Source organism: Musa acuminata, chromosome BXJ2-3 (assembly GCF_036884655.1).
Source record: "Musa acuminata AAA Group cultivar baxijiao chromosome BXJ2-3, Cavendish_Baxijiao_AAA, whole genome shotgun sequence".
NCBI classification, from domain to species: Eukaryota; Viridiplantae; Streptophyta; class Magnoliopsida; order Zingiberales; family Musaceae; genus Musa; species Musa acuminata.
In genome coordinates, this window is record NC_088340.1 from 1,980,303 (window position 1) to 1,993,438 (window position 13,136).

Consider the following 13,136-nt stretch of genomic DNA (forward strand, 5'->3'; position numbering starts at 1 on the left):
CATGCATGTGTATCTACTGATCAAATACATTGGGAGCTTTCATTTTTTAAGCTGATCATGACCATGGTTGCTGTTAATAATGTAATCTAGATAGGATCTTAATGCAACTTAGCTTGTGAACACCTATAACATGGAATGAGGATCTACATGGTATGGTTGCAAATAAATTTGTGTTACTGCATCTTTTTAGGGATGTTCTTGTTCACTTTTAATGTGCCATTAAACTTGGGATGTCATATCTAAACTATGTAAAGAAAATATAATAAAAATATATCATTTGAAAATTTGCAAAGAAGATGAATATGTAAAAGAACTCCTTTATTTTGTTAGTGTTTGAAGTATCTCTATGATGAGCATATTCCAATGTAGATTTATTTCATCACAAAAATTTGCAAAATCATTACAAAAAAATGCAAAAGTTCAGTATCTGAAGACTTCACCATTCACATTTTTATGAGAGTCAGCTTGTAATCAATTTCACATGAAACTCAACTTCTTTAAACTTTGAGTTTTTAAAAAGATTAATAGAATTTACATAATGAAATTCAAAATCTTACACAAAATCTGGTTTGAAGCAACAATAATGCATCTTTCTTCATCCTCATTCAGCAGCAGACTGCAACCCTAAGGCAAAATGTTTCAGCAGAGTTTATAGGAAATTAAAAACAGAGAAACCTCACAGCAAATTGTTACTACCTTTTTCTTTTCTGGGGATTATATTGACCAAAGGAAGGAGTTACCTTAATTCTCTAGGATGATTTAGATCAAATAATTTGGTGTTAATGGCAAGAACAGGCATCTGCACTGCCTAGGAGCAGCACAAACTGAGGGACTGGAAATTCCAGATGCAGTTGTATGAACACATTAAAGACTGCATGAGAGCAGTTGTATGCTCATAGATTCATTACCACCCAAGACTTTTTTCCCTTGAGGTGGTAAAAGATTTTGTCTAGTATGTTCTTTTTTGAGTTTGTCTTCATGTTTTATATGCATGAGATACCAAACATGCTCACAGAAAATAAATTAGTCATGTTGTACCTTTGTGACTAACACACAAAGTGACTTAGTTGTGGAATATTCTTCATAAAGAATTCACCTGAGAAGTTCTACTCCTACTTTGACCTCATCCAGTGTCAACTATCCTCTCTCTCTCTCTCTCTCTCTCTCACACACACACACACAACTAAATTGACATGAAATGAACATGAATAATTTGGATTTTAGGGGGGGGGGGGGGGGGGGGGGGTTGCATGAGCATCCACAATGAACAAGGAGGCTACTTCTTGCACCAGTAGGGTACTCAGCTTGTGTCATGTGAAGACATAAAGTAAATGTTAATGCTTACTATTTGAAGTATTCTAGTACATCGTTTTAATGAGAGTTGTACTTGGTGGAAGCACTGTCACATTGGTTCAAGTTCACCAATTAAATGTGTGGAGTAGTACATCAATGGGAGTAGTGTGTTAGAATAAGAAATTTAGTCCTTGAGCAAATATATATTAAAAGGAAGATGGGAGATGAACATGGGGTTGCTGGCCAGCCCAGAAGAGGGTGAGGACAAAGTGGAGTCAAGGAGATATAGCCTTCGACCTCCTACTCTAGCAACAATGAGAGTAAAAGAATTCCTACTCCATTGGAAAGATAATTCTCCATTGGAAAGCTTCTCTGTTACTTGACATTGCGAAACTGTCAGTGAACAAAGATATACTGTAGCTCTACTGTTCCTCTCCAACCTTCGTTTCCGTGTTCTTGTCGGAGAATCTCTCTCGTTTGTGCTTGCGTTTCGGCTTCTTACGTTTTATTTGCAAGTCAAAGGATGATGATATTTAGACAAAAATCAATGTTGTTGATCAGAGAAGCTTTTGGCCTTCTGATGAGACAATTCGAATCAATCGAATTTATTTTTGGAATGGGAGAGAGCAATCGATGCATTATTGTCCTCGACCGATCAACGCCCTCTCACTACCTGAACAGCGTTCAGCATATGTCTACCTATCATCGGTGATCATCGGCTCAACAGTCCACCGTGGGACCCCCCCCCCCCCCCCCCCTCCCGTTTTCCTGAATCCTGTCGGTCGAGATGACCACGGACCTGTTGAGAGAGGAGGAGGGAGGAGGCAGGCAAGCCGCTGTTGATCTTCCATGGCGAACCACGCGCAACGAGAAGGTATTACTGTCACCAGAGATTGGGTTGTCTTTTTCTCGGAATGACCAAGCCGCTGCTGCCAAGTTGACTTCGCTCGACTCTCTCCTTCCTCTCGCAAGCCATGTGTCCGGCATTAAGTTCCGGCGACGTCGCACATTGAATGCTGCAACGCAAGCGAGGGGAACAGTGAGCCTCGACGTTGACCGCACCCCAAAGAAAACGCTGGCAGATATGTGAGTTCCTGCGTGCGGATCCACTCCCGGGGACCTTTCGCTTCTTAGGTTGTAGTCGCTGCCAACCCATGGCAAATCAGATTCCCCACGCAACATGACAAAGCTTTATCATTCTAAGCAGGTTGCAAACTTCCGGTGGGTGCAGGACTTGGTCCTCGTTGTCTCTTTGTCCTGCGTGCCGAGTTGGGGTTGGTGGCTCTACAGTTCCTTTGTCTAACTATACGCAAGCAAGATCTTTTGAGATCCTTATGATTAACTCACTCTTTACTGTTCTCTCGCATAGCATTATGCAGTTTTATCTTCTAAGCAAAGTATAATTCTGCCTGTTGCTGTACGACGTGAGGTTCACTGTGCAAGAAAAGGGAAGGGGGGGGGGGAGGGATTGAGATGAGATCAAGAGATCAAGTCCGGTATCAATTCGATTCCAACTGAAGTGGCCATAGAAAGCAAGAGGAAAGAGCTCAGCAAGGCGAAGATTATTCTTCCCTTCCCCTCCTTTCCACTAACCTGTCATGCTTTCCATATAAGAGATTCAACTCCCCTCCTGTCGTTGCCTTTTGAGCTGTAAAATCTGGCATGCCACTCCAGGAACAAGAATGGTGGGCAGAACGAAGACGAGCCTCCTGCCTCGTAACCATCTTTTCGTCCTTCCAGCCATGAAAGACTTGGCCTCGTGCTTCGGTGAGCACGCAGTTAAAGTCTCCGACACCTCCTGCTCCGGGAGCAGCAGCAGCGGCAACTCCTCCGTGATCGACAACGCCACCTCTGTTCTCAGCGCTGTGACCTGCGTCTACCGGACGAGGCTCTCCGCGCAGCAGGAGCTCCTCATCAGGGTCACCTGGTCCAAGGGGCACGTCAGCCCCACGCTATCCGTCGGCGTCGACGACGACCCGTCGAACCCCATGGTTCATGAGCTACCACTGAGGAAGAAGAAGGGCAGCAGGACTTGCATCGCCGGGGACTTCGTCGTCGCAGTGCACTGGGACATCTCTTCAGCTAAGTACGGGTCTGGTCCTGAGCCTAGCGATGGTTTCTACGTCGTGATGGTGGTGAACTCGGAGTTCGCGCTGTTGCTTGGAGACATGAGCAAAGACTACATGAGAATGTCGGAGGAGACGCTTCCGGTCGCCGAATTCTCGATGATTAGCCGGCGAGAACAGGTCATCGGCCACGCGATTCACTCCACAAGAGCTCGGTTCCGCGACGACGGGAGCGACCACGAGATCACCATCAAGTGCAAGGGAGACGGATGGGACAGCAGGGACTCGGAGCTGTCGGTATCGGTGGACAAGAAGAAGGTGGTGCACGTGAGGAGCCTCCGGTGGAACTTCCGGGGGAACCACACCATCTTCGTCGACGGGTCGCCGGTGGACATGATGTGGGACGTGCACGACTGGTGGTTCAGCAGCTCCTCCGGCAGCGCCGTGTTCATGTTCCGGGCGCGGAGCACGTTGGATAGCAGGCTGTGGCTGGAGGAGATGCTGCACAAGGAGCAGGGCACCTCTCGCTTCTCCCTGCTGATACAAGCCTTCAAGGGCTGAGTCTGATGTTGCTTTCTTCTCCTAGTTTGTGTCTCCTCCTCCTCCTCCTCCTCCTGCTTCTTCTTTCTGCTATGTTTGGGAGGATCAGTCACCGATTTGTTTGGAGTGGTGGTTCTTTGTTGATCCAAGTTTCAGAAATGTGAATTAATAGATCGATGGAGTTGATTGTCTCTTCCCTTCTTTCTTGTTGATCATACAATCCAGATTTATACATTATCTGAAAATTATCCATCAATTGATCATCATAGAGATAAAACTTCTTCTTCTTCTTCTTTGATTGACATGGAGATTGGCCCATGCATTCATGAGCTATGGATGAGGAAATGCTCCATGAATAGCAGCACAATTGCCCTTTAAAATATTGGCAATTACTGCCACATTTTCTTGAGTAACTAAAACCTCCTTATGATCACTTTGTATTATTACACCATATTGGAAGTTGAGATGTAAAAGAGAAAACAACTTCAACCTTTCCTTAGCTTCTTTTTCAGATAGTCTAATTCCTAGTTTGCTTCATACCATCCACCAACAACTCAGAAGGTGGCTTCAGTGGAAGCATGATTAACATGCCTCCTTATATTAATATTTTTAGATCAACAAGCATACATGAAATTTGATAATAATGATTCAATCCAAAATCTTATGTTATTAAATCATGGGTCAAACCCAACATGGCTAATATTTTAGTCTTTGCATCAATTTTCATGTCTCACACATGGATGCCCTCTGAACTCTTTCAAATAGATTTACAGTGGAAGATAAGTTTCTCATAATTCCTTTTTATGATCTATAGTGGCACTTAATTTCTCTTAACTATTATTCATCTGTGATTTTGTGTCCTGTGTTTCACATCAGAAAGTATGCATAATGTCATCTTTTTTCTTTAAACAACCAACTTGCTGTGAATGAGAGTAGGATTTCCTTCAACCTACTACTACTACTCATACTACTACTACTACTATTACTACCACTTCAATGGAATTCAAATTGCTTGAACTATGAGGGATAAGCAGCCAACTGTTGCAACAAGAGATGGACAAAATATGTGTGAGACATTCCTTCACTTTAGAGAAAGGTAGCAGAATGTGAATAATCTCTTTACATCCATGACCAGGAGGACATGTCTCTTTCTTCAGCTGATATGATTAATGTTGCTACTAGTTTCTCACATGCACCTCGTGAGACACCTAATCAATCGATTGATTCTTGTCTCCAGGACATATACAGTGAGATGAACTGTGTCTTTAAGAGGCTAATACATAGACTTGGTTGGCATCATAAGCTTTTCAGATCTCTCTGTTCCATAACATTTTTATGTTGATGTATTATTCTCTTGTGAAAAATTAGAGAGATTGAGATAAACATGTTCACTGAATTGCTCCCATTGAAAGAAACAAACTATACACAGCATTCAGATTGTTCTGCTATCAACAAAAGAAACAAAATATCTGGCTTAAATAACTTGCAATTACCTCTTTGGTTTATTTTAGCTTATTTTGTTTCTTTTTAGTAGAATCTTTCCATAGTCCAGGGAGAATCAACCATATCTTTTCATATACAATTGACTTAGCTACCAAATTAGAACATAATTTGGACAGACTGAAGAAAAAGTTTCCAAATTAACTATATAACAACACTATTATGATGCTCATTGAAATAATCAAAATCATCTCCAATTCATCAAAAACATTCAGTTTCAACTTCAGTGTGAGTCCTAAAGTAATACAAGTATCATATTGCATGCAGTCCTGCTGATTGAAATTTTTGGCATCTTAATACCACTTTCTATCACCTAAAGAGAAATCCCTTATGATGGAGATAGTTGTTGGAACCTTAAAAAGAGGGCGCACTCAAAATGTTCCAATTTATAGTTTCACATGAGTAGCAAGGAAAAGGATTTCTTTTGTTGCCAGTTAGTGTGGAGAAAATATTCATGTGTTAGATGAAGATCAAAAGAAGACAAAAAAAGTACTGTCTCAAATTCATCGAATTAAAACTTCAACGACAAAGGCAGGAGAAGAATAGGAAAGTAAACTAGTTAGGCAAATCAATAAAGGAAACATTGATAGCTCAGGTGGCAAGGCTTTATCCTTTGTTCATGTGCAACTTGGGGTATAGATGTCTCAGCCTGTGTGAAGATAAAAAGGTTCTGATTCCAGGAGTCTTCAGTTAGATGAGTCCAGAGGTTGCTGGAATATGTTGGTGTATGTGTTGATGGTGGGGTGATCAAGAAAGGAATACTGCTTTTGTTTGGGCATTCTTTGTTCTGCCAATCTTATGCTGATGGGATGAGTGATCTCTCTTTGGTTTACAGAGTGAATAACACAAAAATACATTTAAAATCCTGATTGGTTCGAAATATTGACCATATCAAATATGCTACATACTTTATATTTGAACACATACTCCTCTAAATTTTTTAAAACATCTCAACATATACAGATAATATATTACATAATCAGATCAGATACATTGAAAAGAGCTAATACGTTTAGAAGCCATGTCAAACTAAAATCATTCATTGATCTTGTGGATTAACTGCCAGTATTTGTCTCAAAACAATTCAAGGATGAGTATGCTATGTATCTATCGCATTGCATACACTAACACAGATTTTCAGTCTTCTTTGAATCACCAGTTTTCTTGACATGACAAATGCACATCAGGCAGCCATGAGGATTTTGGATGGGGTAGTCACTCTAGCTGAAAGATTTACAAACTCTGAGGGCTTGTAGTCTGACCTGCAATGGATAATCCGCAACACAACCAATTCTTGGACCAGCCCCACTGCACCATTTGTTAGAAAGCTGATGCCCCAACTGATATGAACGCGTTTTCCTCTTTGAATCGATCCTTTCCAGTATTACTTTCTCCGGCACCTCTGGTATTGGACTTTTGAGGCCGCCAGACAAGTTTCTTTTATATTCAACTTGAAGAGTGCCAGTGCCTTGAGATGCCACACTTGGTTCTGTAGCTGTGATCTCTGTAGGTAGAAGTGGCCATGGAGTTTTAGAAACTTCCATAGCTTCAATCACCTTTTCTAGTTGAGTTGGATTTGTGTCATCATAGTAATCTTCATTTGATGATGATAGTATCTGAGGATTAATTCAGATAGAAAGAAAATATTAGCAAGACTCTTCTGAGAATAACCCATCAGTTCCTCAATAGTCATTGCTGCAACACTACTTTGAAAAGGTATTGCAATGTACCTGAGTTTCATTCAGATTAACCCCATTTTGTTCAAGGAAGCTCAAGAAGTAGTTAAAATTATCCTCGGTAGGTCGGTAATGTCCACTGTAGGCCCAAATGCACTGCAAACCAGCCAACCTTATAAAAGAAAAGGCTCATAACACAAAGCAATCAAGTGAGTGATCCACTTGAACAGTCTTATCTACATTTATCAGATTCTGTTGATAATTGAAAGGATCTCGGCAATATGAATCTTAGCAAATTGGAACAGACTCATTCAGGCGTTCAACCAAGTTCTAGAACTATGAAACATATTGTCAAAGTACCTAAGAAAAGCAAAAGGGTTTTTATATGCCGAATCTCTACCAAGGCAGAACATGCTGGATAAAATTTGAAGTTCATTGTCCGAGTGTTTGTATATGCTACCTTGAGTATCCCCTTTTCAGCAGTGAACCTTCCAGCTGCTATGGTAGCTCCTCCAGCGAGGAAGCTGGAATGGTGAAAGATTCCTTTCTTCTTCTAAACATAAGAACAGATAGTTATTGAATTTAAAGTAAGCAACAAGAAGGATAATGCAACCAATGCATTACTACTAATCCAACTACGAATGCAGGGGGGAAATCCTATGAGTTTAATACCACCTACCTGGCCAGCATACAAGACCTTGGTTGTGCTCATGACAAAAATCCATTTTGCTCCTTTAGTTGCTGAAGTGGTATCAAGAAGCACTCCAGAATGTCTATGGACAACTTTACCGTCCATCAGAACATATTCATAGTGCCCCCGCTCTTGCTACAGAAAGTGAGACACTGAGTTGACAATCTGGAGCTGTTGTCCCATAAAGAAAGAAAAATGGCTAAAAGATATCTTTCATAATTGAAATAAGGTGCTTATGTTTTCCATCACAAGCAATAACAAGTTGATAAAATTATGCATCTTTTAAAATCTTCAGAAAAATGTGCATGTTGTACTCTAAGAAGTGGAGGAACATCCCTGCCATTTATTTTTTCCACAAGAGAAGTTTCTTTCATCAACTTATCCACCCATCCACAGGAGGTAATGGTAGAGTGCTCTAAACTAATCTACAGATTTAGTATGACTATGGTTTATAAGATCTTGCATCAATCAGAATTAGTAAAGCAATTATAAAGTTGGCAGTCTTTATGTCACCTTGAAAAGATGTTGTATCCTATTTTAACTCATGTTAAAGAATTAAAGTGATAGAAAAGGAAAGAGATCTTACAGGACTAAGATACTTGACATATTGCGTACAAAGAATTGACCTTGGGCAATCTTTAAGATCCAACTCTCTTCCATCACCAATATCCAGCCTACATGAATGTCAGAAGATTATTGTTTTAATAAAAAAATAGTGATTTTTTTCACTATATAAAGTAGCTCACTACTTGAATCAACTACTTTGCAATTAACATGGCTAATCACGGGCTTCACTCTCATCACCGTTTGATTCATAATAGCGCTGGATATGTAAAACTCTCCACTAACCACCATTCAATATTTATGTACCTGCATGCACTTCCCATCTAAATGCTAACCCAGATGCATATCATTCTCTCCTTGATAGGACATTCTTGCCAATGTTGGATCAAAGCCTTTAGCACATGGATTCATTTCCAAATAAAATGTGAGCTCTAAAATTCGGTAACTTATGTCGGAAAGTGGCATCCAAACCTTGAGGGCAATCTGTTTCAAAAATTGTATGCAGAGCTTAGCTCAAAACATCACAACTAAATCATTTCTGAAGAACATCCCTTCAACATGACCAAAAATTGTACAAGTGCTCCTTGAATGACAATATGAACCGCAAAGACTGTTAAAGGCATGGATTATTAGTTGGAGCAGTTGTCAAAATATTTCTGTGCTTATATTTTACAGCATGCTTTCTTTGGATCACATGCAACCAAGGCCTTTGCTAACACAAAGGAAAATGAATGAAAAATTATGAAAAATTCTCTACTTTATAATGATTAACCAGCTTCGTGGTTGTATCACAAATATCATCCAGATCCTGTGCATCATATCAAAACTTTTATCTTCGAAGTTATAGAATATTTTATCATTACCATTTCCACTGGATTTGAATTCACTTCTAAAGATGGCATCAAAACAAAACAAGATTCCATGAAAGAGAAAAACCATGGCCCTGAACTAAGTAGATGGGTTTTAGTGCTTACCAATAGAAGAAAGGTTGCCCAGCTTTGCTTTTACACCATTCGTCATAGTAGAAATGCAAGTTATGTCCATACCGATGTCTCGGATCAATCTAAAATGTAAAAATAAATAAATTGCAAACAAATAACAAAAAGTTCATCTATTTGTGTGATCTCAATTTTCATATCCAAGTTACAAGCATGAGTTTCAGGACTCTACACCAAATCAGGCACAAAAACTTGTATCAAAATTGATAAATCAAGACACAGGTCATTCCTAATTCTGAACTAAGGTTCCAGAGTGTCTTCCAGCTAAGTTATTGACAACTTGGGAATTTGCCACACAAACAGAGTAGGAACAAAAACATAGTAAAAGTCAAAAGCAAAAAAAGATCGGTTTACTGACCCTATGAATTTTCTCTGATAAACAAAAATATAACTTTTGACTAGAAATGCAAACCTCCCGTAGCAAATCAAGAACAGTAAAGAAACTTGCGTACTTTGTAAAAGCCCAGAGTTGGAACGGGAACAAACAAAGAAAAAGGTAGTTATGACCTATGACTTTTCATCAATCCAAAAAAAAGAGAGACCTTTTGACTAGAGGTATAAACCTGTAGCAAATCAAGAACGGTAAGAAAACCGCAAGCAAAAGAAACATGTGTACTTACAGCTTCAATCCAGTGCTGAAAAGCCAGCTCCAGAGCTTTGGCGTCCTTGGATGATCCTTGACCAACCTGTAGTTCACCAAAAATACCAACCCTTGATCAATCAACCAAAGAATTGGTTTTGATTTGCTTATTACCAGAATATTTAAAAAGTAAAGATGAAAAGAAAGAAAGAAAGAAAGCAAGAGGAGTAACGAGCCTTCGAAGCATTCAATCTAACACGATTCCAGCGCGAGACGGGCGTCTCCTGCTTCATGTGGTCGAAGAACGACACGGTGCTGTGGTTGAGTCGAGCGAAGTCCATCACCTGCCACCTTCCGTATACGCCCCAACCACACAAGCAAAACAAGTGAAAACACCGTACATCTAAAGATCAATCAGGACGCCAAGAGAGGCGACAAACCAGAGCTCTTCGGCTACGACCGCGGAGTCGGCCAGCCTGCGTCGGGTTCGATAGCTGCGGTAGACCGTCTGAAGCTTCGTGGCGGCCGCGGACTCGGACCACTGAGCGACCAGCGAGTTCGGGGAGAGGCTGTTGCCGACGGCCTCAGCCGGAGCACCGACCTCCACCGGGGGCTCCATGGGGCGGGGGAATGTCTGTGAGACGATCTCCACCTTCTCATATCGACCGAACGATAGAGGCATAAATGGAGAGTGGTAATAATTATTTATTTATTTATTTATTTATTTATTTATTTATAATTTTTAAGAACAATAAAATACAAATATTAATATTAATATTAATATACAGGTATAATTGTATATATAATAAAATAAATAATAACATAAATTATTGTCTTTTACTTAATCTTAAATTTAGATCCTTTTATTTTGTTAATTTATCAGGGAAGATATCACCTAGTTATAATATTTTTTATTAATAAAAAATAATATTATTTTATTCGATAAAAGTGTAATGGAGTTCTAATTAGTGTCCATCCCATATATCTTAATTATTAATCTTATCATAAATTTTAATATTTTAAAAAAAGTAATTTATAAAAGAGTTTGGATGATTTTGACTAGTTATAAAAAAAATTATTATAAAAATTTTAATTTTTTCATGTAGCTTTAAATTCATGTGTGTGTATATATATATATATATATATATATATATCATTTGAAAAGGTAAAGAGGAGCTATCCTAAAAAAAGTTCAAAATACCTTTTTGAGAAGAAATAATAATAAAAAATATTTTTTTATTATTAATGTTTCTGCTACTACTACCACTATAGAGTATTTCTATTCTTAAAGTGAAGAAAGAAAGTGTAGATGTTAATTAGGTTTAGAATTTAAGATATTTGTGTAGCTACAATTAATTATTCAAAGTATTTACAAAAAATAAATATATATTCAAAGTTGAAATGGATGTGGACTTGAGGATGATTAACGAATCTAATTGGACCACATAAACGAATGATGATTTGTGACTCTAAAGCCATGAGGAATAAATATATCTCTTTTGCAATGGATGGTGCTATTGGGCAGAATAAAAAGAGAGATTTAAGCTTTGATGATAAATTAGATATATATATATATATGGGGATATGAGGTAACGTTGCGTATACGTTTGACTGACATCTTAGTCAAATTCCTATCCTACAAGGATGTTTTTTTTTCATTTTTTTATCAGTTTTCAACTATTATAGTGTGTTTCAATTGACTCGTTTGAAATATTTTAAAATAATATTTATAGTACTTTATTAATATATTGAATGAATGAATGTTATTGAGAAACACTGTAAATGACATCATATCATATTCCTTTGATTGTTATTGTTCATAGGCAATTATACTATCATATTTTTAGTCTTGTAATTAGTGTGATTGAGGTTAGAAATCTATTTAGATTATTTATAATATTTTATATAGGTTTTACAGTGTTTTTATTATAGTAATCAAAATAGTGATACCATTTAAGAAAAAAGTAAATTAGGGGTACCAATTGAGAAATACTCAAAATATGAGTATTTTCTAAAGAAATTATTATTATTATTATTATTATTATTATTATTATTATATATATATATATATATATATATATATATATATATGTGGTTTTTTAACTCTAGATTTACTGATTACCCCTAATTTCACCAATAGAAAACTTGAGTTAAAAAAATTGAATACATAAAGTATTTTTAATTAATTTTATTGATTATTTAATTTATCATTTTTCTTCCTTCTTCTTCATGATCAGATTCCTCATTTTGTTTCTTGTTTCTTTTCATTATTTACTTGGGTTTTGAAAACAAAAATGGATATCATAAAATTTCAATAAATGTTGGATGAGAATGGAAGAGGGATTATTGGACTAAAACCAGTTGTTGATGTGATAGATATTGTTTTTGAAAATGTTATTATATTAATATATCTATATGTTTTCCAGTTGTATAAAAAAATTACTTTTAAATTTTAATTTAAAGAATATGTCATTGTCTCGTGGAGGAAATTTATTCCATGAAGGACAAATTTCATGTCTCACTCTTGGATTATCTATGAAATTCTCATGACATTGATATCGAATCATATATATAACTCGAGAGTGTTCAATATTTATTTTGTATTTCATTTTTAATAATATTAAAGGGTACATTTTTTATTGATATTGAACTGATATTAAAAATGAAATAAATTAATCGAAGAATTCTTTGGTTCTGTGGACAAATATAGACTAAATGGGTATGCAGAATCTGACAAAAACAGTTGACTCCGTTGAATCGTTCCAAGTCAATGAAATTGACATTTTGACTTGTCAACATTGACTCGGTCTTTTCCATCTAAATGTGTGGCGGTATCAATTGCTTCCAATCTACATACATCATTAAGATGACGTGTTGTTCTCAACATTGACGCGGTCTTCTTCTCTTAATGTGAGTCTTCTCTATCATTTATGACCTGGAAATAGTCTTCTTTATCTTATATGAAAAAAAAAAAAAAAATGAATTTAGATATATTAAAAGTAAACAAGCATTAAGATAATAAGATAAGGATTACAAGCAGTAATAGTTCTACGAAGAATAATACGTTATCCACACGATAAATCATTCAGATGTGTCTTAGCAGTAGAATGAGAAGAAAGATGGCATCTCGGATGTCAGAAACACATAATAGAGGAGGCTTCCGAGAAACCAATGATAATTAGATGATACCAAGGGCGGCATAGCAGAAGAACATAAAGATCAGTCATC

The 13,136-nt window shown here is 37.5% G+C and overlaps 2 protein-coding genes across 2 annotated transcripts; one reads left to right on the forward strand and one right to left on the reverse strand.

Moving 5' to 3' along the window:
* Positions 1 to 2,571: 2,571 nt before the first annotated feature.
* LOC135606836 (uncharacterized) lies at positions 2,572 to 4,090 on the forward strand. Its single transcript, XM_065098136.1, has one exon. The coding sequence runs from the start codon at positions 2,976 to 2,978 to the stop codon at positions 3,918 to 3,920; it is 945 nt and encodes a 314-aa protein (XP_064954208.1). The 5' UTR covers positions 2,572 to 2,975; the 3' UTR covers positions 3,921 to 4,090.
* A 2,333-nt stretch (positions 4,091 to 6,423) lies between these two features.
* Positions 6,424 to 10,568, reverse strand: LOC103977064 (IQ domain-containing protein IQM3). The gene is given in 10 exon segments (XM_018823036.2): positions 6,424 to 6,642; positions 6,644 to 7,015; positions 7,130 to 7,231; positions 7,536 to 7,628; positions 7,755 to 7,901; positions 8,353 to 8,440; positions 9,305 to 9,393; positions 9,949 to 10,014; positions 10,145 to 10,259; positions 10,349 to 10,568. Coding segments are annotated over 10 exon segments (1,311 nt in total). The 5' UTR covers positions 10,528 to 10,568; the 3' UTR covers positions 6,424 to 6,582.
* Between the last annotated feature and the right edge of the window lie 2,568 nt (positions 10,569 to 13,136).